The sequence below is a fragment of the Phlebotomus papatasi genome, chromosome 1 (genome assembly GCF_024763615.1).
Source record: "Phlebotomus papatasi isolate M1 chromosome 1, Ppap_2.1, whole genome shotgun sequence".
NCBI lineage: Eukaryota > Metazoa > Arthropoda > Insecta > Diptera > Psychodidae > Phlebotomus > Phlebotomus papatasi.
This window is the reverse complement of record NC_077222.1, coordinates 97,297,593-97,320,848: the sequence shown is the minus strand read 5'-3', so window position 1 is coordinate 97,320,848 and position 23,256 is coordinate 97,297,593. Positions and strand designations below refer to the sequence as shown.

Here is a 23,256-nt window from a genome sequence, read left to right as displayed (position 1 = left end):
GACAATTAATGTGAATCACATTAAAATTTTAATGTGCAAGTGTGATAACGCCGCAAGATTTATATGAGTAGAACTACATGGTAAAAATAAAAGGATTAAATTTAGAACTCTGAATGTACATTTATCATAATAGAACATGTTAATTAATCCATCCTTTGCAGAAGGATCAATTTGATCCTTTTATTTTTACGAGTGTACTTGAATTGCAAGTAATTTTAACGAAGTGAATATTACGTTTTCCTCACAGTGAGTTCAGGATTTGGTAAGAAAATGTTACGTGGGACGTTATTGAGCTTCCTGATTCGAAATATTTACCTGTCTCCGTTTCGATTTTGATCCTCGTTTCCACGGTTGGTGCCACTTCATACCAGTCCCTGCACCAATAGGGCCAATGGTCAGTGTCCACCCATCGGGTCACCCAAGTATCTCCATGGAGGCCTGCAATGAAATATTTGAATAATGAGTGGAATTCTAAGCGTTTCGCGGTGTGTTGAGTGGGCTCCCAATTGGCTGTATTAGCATTGAGACGCGTATCACTCGGCAGATTGCGTCGTGATAGTCCAGAACCACATGGCGTACTCCCTCTCACTAAATGAGCCACCGACACGATTGCCAACGCGCTAGAGTTCGCGGACTCGATCGTGATGAAGAAAATAGCCGCCGCGAGCACGACGCGCCTCTGCATAAATCGCACACAACCATTCTGACTTTATTAATGGGTAAGAAGGAATCTTCAGCTAGAATATCTTTCGCAGTGTTTTAATGCTTCAGTCATAGTTTGGTTGTCGTATGGAAAAGACTCAACCAAGTGGTCGCGAGTTACCAAATGTGAAAAGTGAATCACGAAGGAGTTTTAATATAGGAATTTTTGGCGGATTGGTGTACTTGAATATTTTCATCCATTACTCACGCTTTCTGTCCCAGAAACCAAATGATCAGTGATTCTATGATTGTGGGAATTCATCTGTGTTCATTGATTTTTTTTTGAGGGAGACATCAGCAGTAAAAAAACCAGAAGCGCGTGCTTCAAAAATGATTTATCGCATTCATTAATATCTCAGTCAGATAGATGCCATTTAATAATATGAGAGATTATACGCGATTTGGTATTCAAGATATTTTTTTTTGTTGTTGTAATAAGCTATGCTCCACTTAACATATCATTTAAATAATGCTTCTCTTGTACAAATATTTACCATCCACACTAATTCGATAATTCAATTAATAATGGCACATTGATGGGAGATAATATGGAAACCCTCAGGGATACATTTGCTCGACATAAGATGAAATGTTTCTCATTTAGATTTATTACTGATGTCGAATAACTCTTAAGAATTTTCATGGCATTTCAACGGAAATGATGTATTTCTCAGATTATTAATTTTACATTATCCCTGCTGAATTGTGTAATTCAAAGTTGGTCTCTCCCTCACACAATAAGTCACATTATTTCTCTATTTTCTCAATAAATCCTCCTCACTTATGACTTCTCTTAATCCATCAACACACTGAGACATTGAACTTGAGGTTTAATTTGACACTCACCACTCTTCTTGTATCGGATTTTCTTGTACACCATCGCTAAAAATTGTACACGAAGCTAATCAAGAGACACTAAAAGAGTTTATTGGAAGAGATCTAATTACAATTGACCGTTTGCACATCGCAAGCTCAACCTTTTATATAGGAAAATTCTTTATACTTATCTTATGCAGATTTTCCGTGACATTCAACAATAGGTGCTACTCAGTGCGTCTCAAGTGTGGCAGCATGTGCAGCATATTGTAATTAGTGTCTGTACTTAATTGGAAATTGTGTGTGGTCGGTGAACTAAATCAAGTGCGCACTTTGCGGGACACTCGCTCGACATTCAGAACTTTTGAGACGTATCGGACTCCTCCAGCATAATTAGTGCTCCTAAACAAGATTCTTCAGTGATATTTGAGACGCAGCAGCATTGACTTGATGCAATGGATGTGAGATATATTGTGGCAATTGTTGCAGGTGGGAAATCTATTGGAAATTTCGATTAGCATTTCTTTATAACGCATTATAAAGTGTCTATTACGTATTTCTTAAGTAGTTTCTTTTTAAATTAAATCTTTTAATTTAATTCAAGTGAATGTATTTTCTCCTCAATTACCTCTTTCGGATGCCTGAAAAGTCTTAAGTTACTTGAGTACCCTTACAAAACGGGTACTCTTTAAATATCATTTTTTTTGACTATTTAGAATCGATGAGAATCCGTTGTGAATGACTAAGGAAAGTAGCCAAGATTCATATGATCCCAAGTTTTGTAATATCCAAATTTTTCTTATGTTTCTGAATAAATGTAACTCCGCAATATATTTTAAAAACTGGGCACTTTTTCCTGGATTTTAAAATATAGGTTCGATGAGTCACATTTATTGGGAAACATAGGAAAATTTTATCCATTACGAAGCTTGGCATCGTACGAAGCATAGGCTGTGCACTTTCCCCTACAAATTATAAGATTGCCAAAATCTAAAATATTTTTGTAAGAGCTTAATTAATTCCTAAGAGAAAATATTTTTGATCAAAAAATCGTAAAATGGGCTTGATACAGTTTTTTTGGTCCTCCCTTTAGATAACTCCGTATCCAAGGTCTTAGGTCTTTAAAAAACTTAAACATATTGATAAGAAATAAGAACAATAATATAATATCACGGATAAAATAAACACAATAGTTTTGGTGAAAAATATTGTATTTATTTTGTTTTTTTTTTCCATATTTTCTATAATTCCAAAAATATGTCCCGACCCGATAGTTGTAGCATATTTTTGAATCATTTGAAATACTGAAATAAGCTCCCATTAGGGCATTTCATCGTCATTGCAGAAATGTATACCGAGGTATATCTTTAAATATGATTGACAACTTCAAGTATAATTCTTTATTGTGCGACCTTTGCCTTCAAGTACTGTCAAAGATGAAGTGTACAAGATTTTCCTAGATAATAACATACATATAAAATATTGAAATTTATCTCATAAATTAATTTATTTACTGAAAATCAAAAGTGTCTGCAGTATTTGTGTTAATTTTCATTAAATTATTTATTAAATTTTATATACGAATTAATTAAGAACGATCGGCTAACAAAATATTTTTAAACGTGTTTTACTGATTGATTTTACTAATTAACCATCAGTAATTTTTCTCTCTCAATATATTTAAAATGGTGAAATAAAATCTATTGAATCAGAAATAGAATTTGTTTTGCTATTTTTGCTAATTTTTAATTTGTTTAACCGATTTAATTTAGTTTGGTAAAGATTTGATTTTAAACAAATTTCAATGCACAAATCAATTTTCTTTCAATCATTGTTTTTTTTTATTTGTATGGTCCGGTTTCGTTATTTTTTTTCGTTTTTTTTTATTCAATTTAATTCTTAATGACGACATTCGATTTTCTACGAAGAGTATTAAAAAAAAAATTAAAATGTTGTTTTAAACATTGATAATGAACATTATGCCCAACGTACAATAACTTTTCTTTGTAAACATGTTTTCGGAACTGCCTGTAGGAGTGAGCAAGATGACTAGATTTAGATCTCACTCACTCTCGCTGGAACAAAACAAAAGTTATTGTGCGTTGGGCATTATACCCCAGAAGAATTTGTTTACTGATATAAAAATTATTTTCCACACGTCATAATTTATTGCAACATTTGAAAATTACATTTTTGTTTTATTAATTCTTTTAAATATTTTACTGATCAACAATTTCATTACAAAAATTATTAAATAATGAAACTTCCAATTTTATTTTTTGGCCGATTTGTGATTTTCTGCTGATCAAAATAAAAATTTTACCTCGAATAGTATTGGCAAAAGAACAACACTTTATTGATTTAGGTAGTGCAGATTATGGCCATTATTTTCATTCCTTTTTGTAAATTTCTTTTGAAACTATTCGAAACTGAGAAATATTCCGTAATTTTAAGAAATTTTACTGAATATAATTTCTTCATTTATAAATTTATTTATTTATCTTATTTATTTTTTTTTATTACGTGTTACGTATTTATTTCAAGTCCAAATGCAATTTGAATGCATACAGCGGATTACATAACATAAACGAATTTATTAAAAAAAATAATGTACATTTAGTTTTTATTACATTGAATATTAATTTAATTTCTCTAGTATCTCTGTACTAAAATAAAGTGGTGCATTTTTAAGGAGCTTAAGAGACTTTCTACAGGAATTTAAAAACTAAATTTTCATTTTGTTAAAGCTCGCTTAAGGCTATTAAAGGTACATTAAAAGGCTTGTCAGAGTCTTTGTAACATAAGTCAGCTATTTGGATTTTTGGGTGGGTCTACTTGCACGCTTATTTACTGTTTAACGCAAAAGTGAGCAAGAACCGTTTGAAACCGAATGAACGTCAAATGAGAATTCTACGTCAATGGTCAAACGCTCTGGAAAACTTATTTCGACGCTTGTTCGGTTCCAAACGGTTCTTGCTGACCCTTGATTTAAAGTAAAATATGTTTCTAATAGAGAAAATTTAGTACATGGATGTGCTAAAATTTCAAATTAAACTAATGTTTTATGGATATTTTGTTGTGTATTTAAACTTTATGCCCTTGTTATGAAAAAACCGATGTAGGCAGTAGAATATATGGGTACCGGAGTTCGTCGGGGTACTTGGAGTTACCCTAGGAAAAGATCAACTCTTTCCAGAGCTTTCGGCTTGGTCTCCAAGCCTTCATCAGTGGTCGAGTCTAAAAGGGAACGTCCAGTTGAAATGTTGACAAAACACATCTTGTCAACATTTCATGTCTGATGGTCATTCACAGGGCAATACAGAGGATGTGGGTTTTATGCCCTTGATAGACCTACGGCTTAAGCCTAGAGATGGCTTCGATGGAAAATGATGGGAATGTAGTCTAAACATTATTTTTATTTATACAATAGACTCAATCGACACTTTTTATATCAGGTTACTTTCTCATTCGGGTGACTGATGCGTTTCAAAAAAAATTGTTGACAATTTTAACATTATAGGTTAAGTTTACCTATTGAAGGAAATGTCTTCAATTTAGCTTTTTCAATTTGCAATTTAGTTTCATTGATGTTCTTTATAAATGAGTTTTTTTTGTAGAATAGACAATGGTTAGGGGCGTTATGAGTTTGTAAATTAATTATAGGTGTGCTTGTCCGTTGTCCCCTGCCTCATGCTGAACAGAGGATTTGATGTCGACAAGTCCGCTTGCCATTGACGTGGCCCGTTTTTGGGCGAGACAAACTTAATTTTAGGCCTCGACGAGATTAATAATAATATTAATAATTATAGATTATGTAGTAATGCACAATTGAGAAGGAGTCTACTCTAGTTACGTTTAGCCGTCTCTTGGCTTGAGCTGTAGGTCTGTACAGGACATTAGATTTCCCTTGATTTCCGACGAGCTTTTGCAAAACTTCAAATTTGTGTACTATTTGTGGGTTTAGTACATCTAATACTAAATTTTTTATCTCTATTTTCTGGAATTGTTTCATAGATTGAAAAACTGTATCACTTAATAAATTGTTCAGAATTCAGAATATATTTTTTTTTTAAATTCTCCTAGAGATTGCTTATATATAAAATTTTAGTAATTTTTAGTACAAAAATTAAATATTAAACATATATAAAAACTAAATATTGGACAAAATATCCAGATTCAAATTTAAAATGCAAAATCAATCATTTACAACATCATACAATCATTTGCTGAATTTGCAATTGCAATTAATTATGGATGATTAATCTGTAAAATAATGTTATATTACCAAAATGCAATGTAAATATAACTGTAAAAAGTTATTTACAAATTCACAATAGCCAGTCTCATAAATTAAAGCACGAGATCGTGCAAAGGAGGAAAATCTTGAGTTTCAGACGCCGCTGTTAAGGGAAATGCATCCAAATACGATAAAATTAGCGTCAAATAAAAATGCAAATAATAATCATTTGGTGATATTGAGGAGTCAGAACGTTTCAATTCTACCGCTGTATTAAGTAGCAATTTAATTATTGTGTATCAAATACAGGAATGTTAGCTAATTGCCCTTCATGTGCCTCCCATAATATTTCTTTGGCTGAGTGGGAAGCTCAGATTTCATTTGCGTTTTTTCCATACACCAAATTATCTCTGTCACTTTGATTACATCTCAGACATGGGGAGAAAATGGGGGGGGAAGGACACTCAAACTGACTTTCATATACAAAACTATGGCATAAACCTGCAGGACACATATAGCCCAATTAACACGCCAATTTTTTTTCCCATTTTCTAATGGGAAAGAATGGAAAGTTCCTTTTTTTGCGCATATCACGCAAATCACTCACAAGGACTTCTTGTGGTGTATTATTTAATTAAATTTTATTAAATAGGACGGTGACAAATTCATTGGGGTCATGTAAGGGAGAATTTCTGAGGTTTTTGATAAACTAAATGTTCGTGTCTCCATGACTATCCTAATACCATTTTGTCTATTTTGCCGCCTGAATTACCCGTATTATTGTTCGCGAATAAACCTCAACAATATTGCCATAATATCGAGAAATTTTCCGCAAGTTCGCATTTGTAACAGAAGAAAAGCGTAATTTAGCACCCAAGTCCATTTTTCAAATAAAGGTGTGGCGATTCACCTCAATGGCAAAATTACATTAATGCAGAAACCTCACCTTAGAAGATTCTCCTTTAATGTAGTTTGAATATTTTCCCACAATAATGCCGTGATTCAATGAAGCATTATTTCACTTATTGCTCTCCTATGCACTTCCTATAATAGACCATCTTCCCGCCACATTACTTTGGGAGTGTTATTCCCGGAAAAGATGTGGAGAGAGAAAGAAGAAAGTAGAGCATTTTTATAAATAGCCTACAACACCGCATAGACCTTAAGAATTATGGAATTAACATTTTTCGTAGTCCGAATGAAAATAAAACGTCTATGAGGTAATCTATTAAGATATTGTATATTGGACATATTACAAGAAAATCTATTTTTGCCTTCAACTCATCGAAATGTAAAAAAAAAGTCTTTCCAATGAAATTGTTGATAAGTTTTGCTAGAATTTTTTTTCGGGGGTTTGACACTTTTGATAAATTATGAGAACAGAACTCTGCATAGATTTTATGAGAAGAATTATAGAGTAATTTTGAGAAAAGCTACTAAAAGTATTTTAAGCACTGAAAAAAATTGCAAGAATCATTCTTTTGGGAAACTCAAATGCTTCACGAATTCTGAAAAAATCTTACTCTTACTCTTCTTAGAATATGCAAGATTTTATTATATGAACTCTAAATTTAGAGAGAAAACGATAAAAAAAAAACCAAAGATTTTTAAGCATTTTGTTGGTGCAGAGGTTAAACGATTACAGATATGATCAAAAAAAGAATCTTAAATATTTATTGATAAAAATTTTGTGTTCCTTAACAATAAAGTTAATAGTTCTGTTTCAATTAATAATAAATATATTATTACAAGACTGGGGTGATTGTTATATCTATAATTTTCGTATTGGAACTTTGAACATTTTTTAAAATGAGAAATTTTAGATTTTTACTTTAAATATTGTACAATAAATACATTTTTTTTATAAATTTGGAAAACTTGCAAAATAGTTTCTCTTTCAATTTAGTATAAATCGTATATACAGTGGCGGCCATAATAATAGAATCAGCTCCACAAAGACCACTATTAGGTGAGATTCTTAACAATCTCACCTAATAGTGAGATGTGTTACATGTGTTTCGCCACTTCCTGATCACGAATATATATGTGGCTATTTTACGTTCCCGGCCGGCCGGCCGGCTGGCCGGCCGCTCTTTGGAGCTTAATAGCTCCTAAACTAAAAAAGATATCGACTTGCGGTTTTCGGCAAAGGTTATATATCGGCTGAAAATTGCAACTTGGTGCATTGACCCCCCACCCCCCACCCCTCCTTCCGCCATTTTGAAGACCCCCCTTGTTTTGTTTTCTCAATAGCTCAGCCCCTATGGCATCGACCGGGCTCAAATTTTAGTATGTTATAGCTGGACCTTAGAGCTTTCCATCAATACCAAACTTAAGGTTCCCCGACCCCCCTGACCCGAGCTATAAGGGTCCAAAAAAAATTTCTTAAAATGGCCATAACTCCGGTTCTAATTGTCAGAATTTTAAAAGTGAGGGCTTTTTGGAAAGCTCTCGTGAAATGCCACTTCCCCTTCTAACATCGCAAGTTCATAAAACCACCACTAGGGGCGCTATTATTAAAAAGAAAATTTTTAAATCTTATAAGTTAAATAACTCAAAAATTCCATTGTGCATCGGGCTGAAAATTTAGTATGTTGTAGCCGTTGATTATACCTATCAAACAAAAAAAACCTTAAGTCGATCCATAACCCCTGACCCGAGCTATAAGGGGTCAAAGTTCGAACATTGACCGGCCTCTATCTCCGGTTCTAATTAACATATCGACATAAATTTTACCTTTTTGGTTCCGTCTCGATGAGCCCTTTCAGATGGAAGTTCAAAAATTCACCACAGGTGGCGCTGCGATAGCGTCAAAATTCATCGAAATTCAAAGTCACTTTTCTCAAAAACGGCATTGTGCAAGTTAATGAAATTTTAGTATGTTGTAGTCCAGTCTAGGACGTTTCCAAAATGGTGCGTATGCGCGCTGTGGTTAAAACAGAACCGGAGATATGAGGGGTCAAAGTTCACAAAATTCAAAAAATCATATCTCCGGTTCTATGTGACCGATTTTGATGAGTGAGGGCTTAAACAAAAGATCTCACCAAATGCTACAACTTTCTAGAATATTTGAACTTCGTGGGACCAACACCAGGGGCGCCACAGTCGAAAAACCAATTTCAATATCACATAACCTCAATTATCTCGACTGTCGCTGAACCGATTTTGATGATTACTTCAACATAATTGTAGAGCACATTTGTCTCTACATTTCGTCCATACATCATTTTCCACTCAGACTACGCTATCACTCCGATTTTGCCGTTTAAGTGTGAAAAAATTGATTTTTCCCATAATAACGCTTTGAAATCACTCAGATGCCAATTTGACTGCCTCTACTCCACCAAGACACTTAAAATATGGTTTTAAATGGAAAGTCCCACAAAATACAACAATTCTTTGATATAGTTGAAGTTCAACAAATGACTACTTGGGGCACTCTGGTCGAAAAAACGAGTTCAGAAACAAACAACCTCGATTATCTCGGTTTCTGATTAATCGATGAGATCAAGTTCTACGGCAAAATTATAGAGAACATTATGGTCTACGATTCACCCATATATCACTTTTTTGTCACTCCATCAAAATCTTTGATATTTTGGTTTAAACACAAAATTTGTATAATTTCACGAATTTGATTCAAGATAACTGAATGGCGACTCACAATTTCAGCTCTAAATCGAATTTGCATTCACTCCGAGTTAGCTCACGTTAAGAATCTCACCTACATAAGTCGGTTAGGATTATCTGTCCCTTTTACCATGATAATTTTTGTTTATTCCAATTCGTTGAAATAATTTTGACATAGAAATGTTCAAATAATTACCTTACGTCAAATAAGTGTTTTTTTGGCCGCTAGAGGTCTCTATTTTTCATAGAATACATCAATAGTGAAATTTGGTACGAACAACACAATAGGACCACTTTTATTTAAATTAAAGAATGTGGTCTATAAATCAAAGAAGTTTAAATAAAGCCATATTTAGAAACTATAAATGACAATTTTCCAGTTTTTTTGACCGAACTGAATTTCACTATCGACGTATTCTATTCTACGATTCTAATAATTTGAAAATTTCTACTGCAGAATTTTATCAACAAATTGGAAAAAAAACAAAAGTTAAAAAAATATAAACTTTGCAAAATGATTCTATTATTTTGGCCGCCACTGTATATATGTATCTCTCTGATATTTTATATATTTTATTTTAAGGCAAAATTTACATAGGGAATTAAAAACAAACAAGTTTCAAAGAAATAATAGAAACAGATAAGCTTTTCCTTCACGAGATGGCACTGTTTTCGCCCGTAAGTGGCGCTGCTGTCTGTTCTCAACTTTTATTAACTTTTCTTAAAATTACAGTTGAAAATTTTGCTAAAATTGGTAAAAAAAATTGGGAATAGAACTACTCTTTAATATTTTGAATATGAAGTTATAATAATATTATTATTGCTATTTTTTTAACTTACCGAATAGGCCATTAAACGATTATACTATACTAATCATTTTTACAATGCAATGTTTATATCCCGTATTTGAAGAATCTGCTAAGTCCATTGTAGATCGCACAGGAGGGCCTTCCCGTGGTGTGAATGCTTCTTCCATGCTCCAAGAGTTTTTGGGCAGAGGAAGTGCATTATTATTACGTTATTGTTACATGTGAAATTGTCTAAATCAGACATTTAGATCTTTGCACCGGGCGGGACTTGAACTCACAACTGCGAGTCAAGCCGGCGATCTATCCGCCCAAGAGCCAACGATCTTGCCTATTGCGCCACTGAGATCCCAAGATGGGAAGTTAATATGATACCATGTTAATTTTTTTTGTTATTACTATTTTATTTAATTATTTATTAATTTTCACTTTCTTATTATTTTATTTTATTTTTTTTTTCTTTATTGTTTTTTAAATATAATCTTTTTTCTACACACTAGAAATTTATATGAGTAAGGTTCTTCTATTTTGTGTGCGAAATAAATGCAACTGAATTTTATTATGGGGGCGTGGCTTATTTTTCGAAGAACAGGTTTTAATTATGGAAGTTGTGTACATACGGGTTGTATTATTAGATTATATTATCGGTTTATTGGATAGTTAAAAGTAATCCTTGTTAATATTCAATAAATTAACAAATAATAAAAGAAAACTTTTGTAAGAAATAATTCCTAAAGAGGCGTGTCCTGAAATTATTTAAGAGCAGAGTTGTCACAGGAGATTATATTCTACCTCCCGGTAAATAGAACAAAAATAATTAATAAAAAAACCAAAGTACATTTATTACTTTTCAAATACTATTTAGGAGATCCATCCTTCTGCACTGTTCGAATTACGTCCGATGCAAATGATTGAAGCGACGAAGAAAAATTTGTACACTAGCAAAATAAATAAATGAGTAAAACAATAAATAAATAAATTATATTGAAAACAAGAGTAAATAGACGAAAATACGCTTGAAATTTATTGAAGTGACGACCGATGATACGTTACATCTTATTTATAGTCAATTAATGTCAAAATTCTTTTATCTAATTGTTTATAAAATACCCTTTTGACAAATTTCCCGGTGAGAATGTAAATGAGAGACATAATTTTGTCAAAGTATAATTAAATTTAGATTGTAAATAGTGTATTATATGGCATTTTCGAAATAAACAAAGAATCATTTAATTACACTAACTCTATTGAAAGATTTTCATTGTGTATTTCCAAATAGTCAAATGGATTTTGTGAGAATTTTCCATGAGATGTGAATGTTTAATATGGTATTTGAAATAATTCAAATAATACCATTGGAGTTTGATTTAATCTCATCCTTGAAATAGTTTCGAAATGTCTCTATTATCTCTTAAGCGGAAAATTTGATGTTTGCAAGATGGAATTGCACGAAGTGTATGGTTAACATTTCTCCACTTGCTCCAAGTCCATTTCCCGGAAAATATCATATTCAAGTAGTTGAGATAGAAAAGAAAATGTTTATGGGAAAAATAGGTCATCTATTGGACCAATGATGGGGCTAAGGAAAATAAAATTTAGAGAGGAGCAAGTGGATTCTCCAGATGATACTCTTCAAAATTCAATAGAGATGAGGGGCATTTAGTGTTAAAATTCCTTTCAATCACCGCCATAAATTGAGTATCTGTTCTGAAGGAGCTTAAACGGATATTGTGATATTCTGGGATGAGGAAATATCATCATGGTCTGAGCACCTCACACTACAACAAAAACTGTTTGAGGGAGAGCTAATCGTGATTTAATTTACAATAATGAGTTTGCCATCATAGGGAAAATGGCTCGATTGTGAGACGAAAATGGTTATTTTATAGTCTATTGAATAGCGTCCAGATCAAGGCCAAGATTCTGCATTAATTAATTTATAGATGGCCCTCAGTTAAATGATTCATTATATTTTTAGAAAATGCGGATAAAATTGGGTGATATGAAAAATCTTAATTAATTTCCCGCCATGTGTTTTTCCCATATATCCCCACACTTGCACCAACATGGAACAGATCAGTCAGAATTTTCACATGACTTCTTTTTTCTTCTTTGCTTGAGGATATAGTCGGTGCGGCTTTTTTTCTCAATTTAAAAGATGTGATTGTACCCTGATTTCCAACATCAATTCTAATCAATGCGATTGCCATATGTTTTATGCGGGACATGATATAATTTTGGATGCTCTTGAATCTATTTCAATTTCTCGCGTTTTCCATCTCTTTCATTCACATTTTCACTAAAATGATCATGTGTTGGTGAATCTGCACTAATTTGATCAGATGGAAAATTTACTATTTGGGATGAAGAGCACTGTTACAAAACATTTTTATGAGGATGTATTTTGTTCTTCACACATCATAATTAAATGCCAAGGCGGGATAATTGAAGTATCCGGTGTACACTCTCAGACAATATTATTTAACATTTTAATAAATGATGCATTATATTCAAATAGAACAAAAGAATACTTCAAGAAAACAGAAAACATGTTCAGTAACTAAAAATCATTTCTTCAATGTCGAATTACAATGTAGGGCGAATATAGTTTAAGTTTTGTGGTTATTTGATGTGTTAGGTCATATAGATGTATTTTTAATACACATGGTTACAATTTCTCCATTACAATGTAATTTAGTACATATTACAATATTTTTGTAAAATCAAGTTCAAATAGTTATAGAGATATTTCTAACTTTTGAATGTATGCTTAAAGAAAACGTATTTTAAAGTTTTGAATGTTCGCCCGAACGCTTGCAAATCTGCTTGATGCTCATTGGCTTATATCTCTGTACCTTCGGAAATACTTCGAATTGACTCCTGAAATTTTTATTGTATATTCTTACAGAAAAAAAAAATTTTATAAAATTGTTCGTAAATGCTTGTGAATTCATATTGGGACTTACGAAATGCTCGTAAAGCGCATAACCTGCAAACGAATTTGTAAAAGTTTGTACTTTTTCACAAACATCGTTCGTAACATGAATATTTGACGAGCATTTTTGTACTTTTAGAAACATTTGTTCGTAAACACACAAAAAATATTCGTAAAATTTTGTCATTTGTTCGTAAATGTTCGTAAAATGTTCACCAGGTAAACAAAAATACGAACAATATTTGTAAAAAATGTATAAACTTTTACGAACTTGTGTGTGGGTTATAAGATTTACTAGAATTTCGTAAGTCCCCAAAAGGAAGTCACAAACATTTACGAACAATTTTACAAAATATTTTTTTTCTGTGTAGATAGATCCTCTATCCATTTAGGTAATAAAAAATTATAGACCTCTTTTGAACTTATAATTAGGGGAACCCTCTTAAAATACAAGAAGATTCATACAGAAATTATTTACAAGAAGAGCTTGCCTTAGAATTTAAATTTATATTACGATGTTATTACACGTGATCGTCTGAAAGTACGACTCGTGTCTTTGAATCATTTAATATTTTAAATTTGATTTGTTTTTAATAGGGAAGTGGATTTATAGGATTAATACAAAAAATGCAATTTTTTCATAAGGTTTTAATTTAAAGCATATATGTAATTTTGGTTAACTCAGACCTATCTTTGTCTACCTTTTTATTACTAAATTAAGCAAATTATGAATAATAAGATTAGATTTTACCTTATTCCTTTGCTACACCTCACGCTACCCACGAAACTGTTATAGATCACAAATACAAATAAAATGAATTGTATTATTTATTGTAAACGATGTACGTGATTCAGTCTGAAGCGGAGTTTCCGTCGTTTCCTCCTGGGGGCTGTGAAGACGGCGGCGGCTGCTGCTTGAGTACCAGTGTCAGAGTATGGGTGGGCTATGGGTTTAGTGGTAAGGGGCGCATTGGGCACGAGTTTTACTAAACTATAAAAAAAATAATAATAATTAATTGAAGGATATTGACTATTTAAAAGTACGAACATTAACATTTTTAAAGTATTCATTAAAATTCTAATTTAAAACAGGTGTGATTAGAAGGAATCACACCTAATATTGAATAATAATTTAAAAAAAAAGAAAATCGTGAAATATTCTTGGCTAAAAAAATCAAAATGAACGTGAGAACTATTTTGACAATTTAATCATGGTTTAAAGAAATTTGTGATGAAGTCTTCATTATCTTTTGACAAAATTGTTATATTTTACTGATCATAAATGATACTTCCTAAATTAATCGACTTGAACCAAAATTTGCGTATATAATTTGCAAACAGGAATTAAGGGATTTTGGTCTGACATTTTGGTCACATGGATCCGAGTGTTATTCGAGAAACCGGGATTATATTGGGGCACTCTGAAGTAGTCTTCTACCATTTACCCGAGTAAACTGGTGCTAGGACTTCATATTTTAAAAAGATTAATGCTCGGATTCATGTGAGCGCAGATGCTTTAAATTGGATCCGAGCTCACAGTATCAAAGTCATGACGTAGCCTCTTGACTTCGTGCTCTCCTGACCTTAATCCAATTGAAAATATTTGGGGAATTCTTATTCGCCACATTTACGCAAATAATCGCCAATACACACGCAGACGTTTTGGAGTTAAAATCTGCAATTTCGGACGAGTGAAACAATATTTAAGATAAGTTCATCAAAAACTTGATCGATAGTATGAAAAGTCACATTCTTGAAACAATTTTAAAAAAACGATAGAATCACTAATTTTATTAAAGATTTGCATAAAATTATTTCCCCTAAAAATATTACAAAAGCAGTTGTTGACCTTATAGTAGGTGTCCAATCAAAAACGTGCAAAATTGATATTTGAATCAGTTTATGATCCCAATTCAAAATGTTTTGCGGAAAAAAAGTATTAATAAAAGGAATATAGAAAATTGAGTTTTTAAAAGTGACCTTATAGTAATGGTACGCACTTTATTTGTCCTAAAAATAAAAAAAGCAAATGGAGTGAGTCAGAGTCTCAACTTGAAGGCAAAGGAATTCTGAGCTACCTGGTCTCACTTTGATCTAGTTCCTGTCTGACATTGAATCAATATTTTTGAGTCAAGAAACACGGTATAGACCTTTTTAAAAACTTCTCTATTTCCTCCTGCTACGACGTTTCGGAGATTGGTTATCTCCTTCTTCAGGTATGGGTAGGTATGGGGAAGCTCTTATCAGGTTTCTGGGGAATTACTTGAACAATCCGTCCAAATGGTGACATCGTCCCAGAAAGTGTTTTACGAAGTCCAAGTGTATGTAATTGTTCAAGTAATTCCCCAGAAACCTGATAAGAGCTTCCCCATACCTACCCATACCTGAAGAAGGAGACAACCAATCTCCGAAACGTCGTAGCAGGAGGAAATAGAGAAGTTTTTAAAAAGGTCTATGCCGTGTTTCTTGACTCAAAATTATCCACAAAGGACCGAGAATACAATTTAATTGAATCAATAGTTATCCAGTAAATTAAAGCGTATCAAAAATTATTTGAGGTAATCGATGGCCCAAAAAAGACACATTAAATTGGTTATTCTTTCTATTGATCACCTAATAGTTCATATATTCTCCTAGATTCAATTAAATTTTTTCGTAGATTCTGACTGATAAGATAATATAGAAGTTAATCCATATGAATAAGACTTAGATCAAAAACCCACGTTATTTGTTTTGGTTAGTAAGAATATTTCTGATTAGTAATATAATTTTGTCTGAAAAATAAACAAAATATTCCTCAAACAAAAATTTAAAAAAAAACTAAAAGTTTACTATTATGGAGCTCACTGTTTATAAAGTTTAAATTGACTGATGTTTTTGTTACTTCTGGCTAATTAATTTAAACCTCATTCTTGCTAAATTTATTAAAATCGTAACCATTCAGTTGCAGTGCATCGTCGGTTACATCGATCATTGCCATACATATTTGCGATTTCTTTTGTGTCAGCATTTCACGTAATAGACAACGTAATATGCAGACGCAAAATAAATTCACATACGAGAACGGTCAATGCAACTGACAATAACCCGACAATAATAACTGACAATAATACTTACCCCTTGCTCCATATTGCAAGTGTTCCAGGTTCGATTTCCCCTTTAAGTTATCGGAAACGTTCTAGCTAGAATTAAAGTTGTTCGGTAGAAAAATTTCTGCATAAAGAAAAACAATATTGAAAGTTTTTAAATTCGGTCTGTCATGGTCTTGACAACAAATTACATAAATTATAAATCTTCATGACAGAAATTCATGTACACTTCAGCGAATAAATGGTTTCCCCTTGCCAATTGGTGTATCATACAAGCTTGTTTGTCTTCAAACAAACTATTTGGGTTAAAAATACTTCTCTCTGTTAATGTTCTAGGAGAGCATTCTGAATTCATTGGCAGAACTACATTTGGCAAAATTTTTACTCATTCATTGAAGCGTGATATTTGCAAATGTTGGACTTAATTTATGATGATTCAATTAATGCTGCACTCAAATGCAAGCATGAAATTAAAGATAGCTTATAGTACTTTCTCTCTATGTCTTTTCAGTATCATTTCTCATCTCTCCTGTGACGTCGGCTGATGTTTACAAAGGCATAGAACGTCTGAAATGTGCTAACCGGGAAGGTGTTAATGTAAGTAATGGGGAGTATCTGTTCGCACGAGCGTTGCATTACTCAATGTTTTGCCGATTGCATAACATCAAAGGGCAGGAAAATAAACAATGATTGAGAGGCTGGTTAACCACAATTGGAGCTCTGTTTGATGGATATTTGTATCATATTTTTGATGTTTGATTTATTGGTAGGTCCGGCCTCACAGTGAGTTTCGTCATCATCTGCGTGAATTGCGAACCAAAATGCGGATTCAGGCGTCGGTGCCGGGATCCGAACTTGATGCCTACATTGTGCCCACCTTCGATGAGCATCAATCAGAATATGTGGCAGAATCTGATCAGAGAAGGAGATTTTTGTCTGGATTTTCGGGATCCAATGGAGATGTGGCGGTGAGTTTATTTTCCCGCCAATTTACTGCGCAAAAATTCCCTCTGCCAAGAGTCATATTTTTCCCACATTGAAGCATCAAATGTTGGCACTTTTAATGCAAGTGTGAAGCCAAGTTTGCATTTTGCATGTTCATGACAGATTTACAAACTAATGCCCATGCAATTAATTTCAGGTGACTCTCAATTCCGCAGCACTGTGGACAGATGAGAGGTTCCTGTCACAGGCAGATAGTGAGCTTGATTGTGAATGGAAGATTTTCCGGATGAACAGTGAACCATCGATTGGCAAGTGGCTCACCACACAACTTCATCCAGAAGCCAAAGTTGGGGCTGATGCCCAAATTGTACCCCATTACATGTGGCAAGACCTCAAATATGAACTTTCACGTAAATCCATAAGGCTTATAGATGTTAACAGGTACATCCTCGATGCCATATGGGGCGATGAACGTCCACAGCCGTTCAATGATCCTATCAAGGTTCACCCTGTGGTGTTTGCTGGTGAAAAGTGGGAGAATAAAATTGCCAAATTGAGGGCAAATCTCACGAGTATCCGGGCTGAGGCAATGATCGTAACTTCATTAACGGAAATCGCGTATATTTTGAATTTACGCGGAAACGATATCCCATACATTCCAGTGTTCAAATCATACCTCATTGTTACGCAAAAAGAGATCTTTTTATATACAAATCAGTCTCGGATCGACTTTGGAGTCTCACTCCATCTGAAATCTGAGCCTTGTCATCATGAAAACTGTGTTCAGTGAGTTTAAATCGTATGCAAATGTCGAAGAAAACAGATTAAGGTTTAATCTTTATTTCAGAACCAGAGATTACAATGCCATTTGGTCGGATCTACGGACGTTTTCTCAGCAGTGGCAACGAGTATTGGTTCCGACTTATTGCGTCTTCGACATGGGAGCTTCAGAAGCCATCTACAGTGCCCTTCCTCAGAAAATTGTGGTTGAAAGAGTCTCTCCGATTATTTATATGAGAGCTCAGAAAAATGAAGTAGAACGTACTGGGATGCTACATGCTCATATAAGAGACGCTGCAGCTCTATGTGATATCTTCAGTTACCTAGAAGAGAGGGTAGGCTATACTTTGTCTTACAAATAGGTTACATTCAGAAAAATTTGGATGGTATTTTTCACAAAACGTGTTTTTAGATTCTACTGCCTCAAATACCATCCTCCATAGACATTTTCCTTTAGAATCTTCTATCTTGAATTTTTGGATTTTACTATGGATATTAGATTCTAATATATGAACGGTAAACTCGAATATCTTGCCTTAGATTTAAAATCATGCTTCTCCTAGATTCTAATATTTGGATAGTAGATTTACTAGCTGGATATTACATACTAGAATTCAACTTGAAGACCAAAATTTACCAAACTTCTGTTAGAATCTCATATTGTAATATTTTAGGTAACGATCCAACGGTTCTCGGTTCGGTATGCTCTGTATAGTATAGACTAGTAATCGGAAGGTGCTCAACCGTCTCTTAAAGTTTTCGTGTTCAAATATCGGCACGACCGCTAATATTGGAAAAATATCTTCACGCGTCATAATGGTTTGGAATCTAGACATTATCAACCACGAAGGGCCACAACCCTCTACACTAAACAGTCATTAGTTTAAAATTACTTCAAATAGAAAAATAATATATTTTTTCCAATATTGTACATATTAATATCTATATAGTAAAATTTACTATACGCCTAGTGAAATCTAATATCTGTATATTAGAACCTAAGAGAGGTTTAAGGTAAAGTAAACCTAAAGAGGGATAGTGGAATTCACCATTTCACCTATCAGAACCTACTATCCATAGGATAGGAAATTCTAAAAACGAGCATGTTTATTCTATAATTTTTTTTCTCAGTATATATAACAAGGCTTATTTACTACGAAGAATACAATCTGCAGGAAAAATTTCGGGGGTACGTTTAAAAATATGGGCAACCAATGAGAAAAGTTTGGGAACCCTAGGGATCTATGTGATAGATGTTGGGAGTAGAGTAGACAATACGAAAAGGTTATGAAAAAAATCCATGAAGAGCTTACGAACCTTGTGGGAAACATTTGGAGAATACGAGGAATGCGTGGAAAACCAGAGAAACTTAAGGAACTTTCGAATTTGAAGTAAATATGTGCGGAGGATCCAAAGAATTAATAGGGAATGTAAGGATTCAAATAGACCAAGGCTGATCTTCGAGAATTTTTAGCCTGAGAAATTTCTCAGTAAAGAATTTCATAAAGGAATTTTATTTATTTAGGAATTTCGATGATCCGAAGCATTTAGCGTATTACACAATCAACAGGATAAATCTTAACCGCTAAATTTTACAGCTTAAATATTCTCGAGGAACAGCTTGAGTCTATTTGGGCCCTAAAAAGGTCATAGCAGGGAACTCGATAAATTCGAGGAACTTGACGAGAGGCCAAAGAACCTCTATCAAATTTGAAGAATTCGATTGCAACTCAAGGGGCTAGAAGGGAAGCCAGGGATTCAGAAAAATCGACAGGGATCCCGAGAAGAACTTGGGGGAACCCAAGAGCAGTAGAGAAAACATTTACAGAAAACCTAGGAAAATCTAAGAATTTTTTTTCGATTAATCACGAACTCGTACCATTTTGAATTAAATATTAAGGTAAAGTACCCTCACTCGACCGGGTTCCTCGATTCGACCGGTGGGTCAATTTTTTAATGTTTGATGGTCAATTTCGTAAATTTCTATGAATTTGTCACTGGTTCGCATTATTCGTGGAATAATTGACCTATTACTGCTAGATCATACGCAAAATATTATAGCAAATATAAATAAATTGAATAAATAAATCTACCGATCGAGACGAGGAATCGGTCGAGCGAGGGCACTTTACCTTAGTTACCTCTGTTTTGTAAAGTTTCTTTGAGATTTCGTTCTTTCCGAAACCGTAGTTCGAAATTACGAATAATAAGAGTTTGCAAAATGTTGTCCATTCCTTTTGTGACTCTTTTTTTAAGTGGAATGATTCACAATGAATACACTCACTCGAACGATTAACTAAACTAAAATATAAATTCAACCGACGTTATACGGGTTTGAGATCTAAGGCTTAACCATATGGATTAACTGCTATAATTTCTTACCAGTTTAGATATTTTGGAAAATTTAACCTAGGACTGGATTATTAAGGACAAATGACCTATTAGGTTCTGAAAGACCAATAAAATTGGTCGCCATTTAGGATTCTGAGACCTTCAGGAACTAGTCTAAACCTTTGGTCTGAAAACCGCTTTACAACGTGTTGCTGTTCTTGGGCTGACCCAGGAATCGTCCCTACTCTAGCCTGTTACGCGCCCCTGTTCTCTAATTCCGCACGCGTTCATAATGAAATGGCGTCCTGGTTCTTGCCGTCGATCCATCGGAGACTGAGTCGGCCTCGTTTTCTCAAAGCATAGAGTCCGTCCTTAAAGACTTTTCCAACTGGGCGGTCGTCATCCTTACGAACCAGATGACCAGTAAACCGGAGCCTATTGAGGTCTATTTGCTTGACGACAGTTACTTCTTGGTAGCGTTCATGTTCATATACTTCATGATTGTATAGGTTCCAGAATCATCCTTCCTCACATACGGGGCCAAAAATCCTTAGAATCCTCCTCTCAAATGCAGCTGAAAGTTCGCAAAGCAGTAGCTTAGTCTTTATACCTGTTCTTGAATGGAAAACTCTTGATAGACTGAAATATGCCCCGTTGGCTTTCAACAGCCGTGCCCGGATTGGGATTGTTAATCGAAGCTAGACGAAGGAGTTTACGAATTCTAAGTTGTAGTCCCCTATCGGAAACTTTGTTTGACCGATGCCTACCGTAGATGTCACTGGAGATATTGCCGTAGATGTTGCTACTGACGGGGTCACCTTGCATTTTGTTATAACTCAGATAACTTTACTGATTTTCCATTTTCAGTTTAATCGAAGGGTCCTCACAAAACCTATTTTCGATATCTTTTCTGTACTTCTAGTTCAGACAAAGTACAGACGGCCAAAAGAATAAATTAGTGGTGATTATGAGAAGTTATGAAATTAGGTTAAAATTAAATTGCCATGCAGCTGATTAGCTTGGTAATCTTGCTCTCTTTTTTTGACTGGGCTAGTCTTATTGAAATGTAAAACATATTGTAAAGCCGAATAATAAAACCAGAGAAAAGACATTTCCACCGTTTAGTCCTGGAGGTTAGAATCAACGCTTAGATGGCGGTGGACGCATGGGGGGTGGGAAAGGTCAAGAATGAGATGAAATATATTCAATTCAGTTAAAATTAAATTCAATAAACCCATTTACATAATTCTTTTGACTAGAACTCGACCAATAAAGTGTTTAAAATCTTGCAGTTCAGCTTTGGAGACAACTGGACCGAACTTGAACTAGCGAAGGAAATCGACCGGACAAGACGATCACAGAAGTACGCCCATGACATTGCTTTTGAGACCGTAGTTGCTTTCGGCGAACACGGTGCACTGCCATATTACGCTCCGAAGAATTCCTCCAACAGCATCATTTACGACAACAGCACCCTCCTGGTAGATTCCGGAGGGCAGTACTACGATGGAACAACAGATGTGGCGAGAACGTTGCATCTGGGAACGCCTACAGCTGACCAGAAGAGGGCCTATACCTTGGTTCTATCTGCAATGATCAGACTTTCTACTCTGGTCTTTCCGGAGAATCTTCGCCTGTCCGATGTTGATATCTTGCCCAGGGGTATCCTATGGAGCGACTTCAAGGATTACCCACATGGGTCAGGTCATGGTGTTGGATCGTTCTCTTCAGTTCATGAATGTAAGTGATTATTTTATTTTCCGACGATGGTTTTGTAAATAATTTTTTGTATTTCTCAGCTCCTATAACAATTGCACATACAACGAAGCATCGGTATACCTTCAAGGAGGGCTACTTCTTGTCTAATGAACCAGGGCTCTATAGAAGTTTCGATTTTGGAGTTAAATTGAAGAATGTAATTGAAGTTGTTGATACCGGAAAAGTTCATCCGACTGGAAAGCGATTTTTAGCCTTTAAGGACGTCACTTTGGTTCCATTTGAACCTAAACTTATCGATCGGACTATGCTCAGTAGTCAGGAGAAACGGTGGCTTAATGAATACAATGCACAAATTCGGGATCTCGTTGGAGCTGAACTCAAGAGGCAGACCAAAATGCAAGCTTTCTACTGGATGATGAACAAGACAAAGCACATCATTGAGTATTTGCCAGAGAAGGAGTATCGCAATGCCCAGGAAGCTAATACGGGAAATTCTGTTGGATTTACTAGTCGAACACTTACCATCTTCACATTCTTCGCACTGGTCCGAACCATGCTCTAATCTCACGCACATTTCTCTTAGCAAAAAGTGAATTTTATGTAAAATTTCGTTGGTATTACTATACACCTTACTGTATTAAGTAGTTAATAGTCTTAATCAATGATCTTAGACTGTAAATAATTCTTAACACCAATATCTGTTGAATTTACGAGAGCATCGAATATACAAAAAAAAAAGAATTAGAGGTGAAAATTTAATTATATACGCACCTTATTGAACGTTGTAACGTCCATTTAAATTTTAATAAGAATAAGAAAATTAATCATATCAAATAATAAAATTGTAAATAATGTCCGTCACCAAATTGTTCACATTACACTTTGACTTCAATAAAAATTCCAAATTTACACGGATCACAGTTTGAGAATTACTGGATGGGGTTTGTGTCTTGACTCTGCGCATGGACGAGAAATTTGAATTTTTTTCAGTTGACAAAACCCGAATTATCCAATAAACAACCACACAATTTTTTAATTATTTACTGCTACATCAAAAAAAAAAGCTAATTAGAATAAATTCAATTTTTCTCTTATATTTTATTCTTTGAGCAAATAACTGGGTGAAATTATTTTTCCGCATTTTCTCTTTTGGCTCTTTGCAATTGACTTGGAGAAAAAAGTGGAATTAAATAGAGTAAGGTGTTTTCCTGGAAAAAAGCAGAAGGAAAAAGTAGCAAGTTTTTTTGCAAACGACAAATTAATAAT

At 34.1% G+C, this 23,256-nt stretch overlaps 1 protein-coding gene across 7 annotated transcripts; it reads left to right on the top strand.

Moving 5' to 3' along the window:
* Positions 1-487: 487 nt before the first annotated feature.
* On the top strand, positions 488-22,905 carry LOC129809936 (uncharacterized). Of its 7 annotated transcripts, none has more exons than XM_055860093.1 (8): positions 488-835; positions 1,719-2,007; positions 16,727-16,812; positions 16,986-17,183; positions 17,357-17,946; positions 18,008-18,275; positions 21,564-22,011; positions 22,071-22,905. In XM_055860093.1, exons 2-8 carry the CDS (start codon positions 1,974-1,976, stop codon positions 22,550-22,552), a joined length of 2,106 nt encoding a protein of 701 aa, XP_055716068.1. In that variant the 5' UTR covers positions 488-835; positions 1,719-1,973; the 3' UTR covers positions 22,553-22,905. The 7 variants fall into 7 exon arrangements, with proteins under 7 accessions (XP_055716068.1, XP_055716074.1, XP_055716069.1 ...); XM_055860099.1 differs by having other exon boundaries at positions 706-881; positions 1,743-2,007; XM_055860094.1 differs by having other exon boundaries at positions 757-952.
* The last annotated feature ends 351 nt before the right edge of the window (positions 22,906-23,256 follow it).

Coding starts and splice junctions, on each gene's coding strand:
- LOC129809936 (XM_055860093.1), top strand. CDS start 1,974: ATGGATGTGAGATATATTGTGGCAATTGTTGCAG. Junction 17,184..17,356: donor GATCCAATGGAGATGTGGCG/GTGAGTTTATTT, acceptor AATTAATTTCAG/GTGACTCTCAATTCCGCAGC. Junction 17,947..18,007: donor CATCATGAAAACTGTGTTCA/GTGAGTTTAAAT, acceptor TCTTTATTTCAG/AACCAGAGATTACAATGCCA.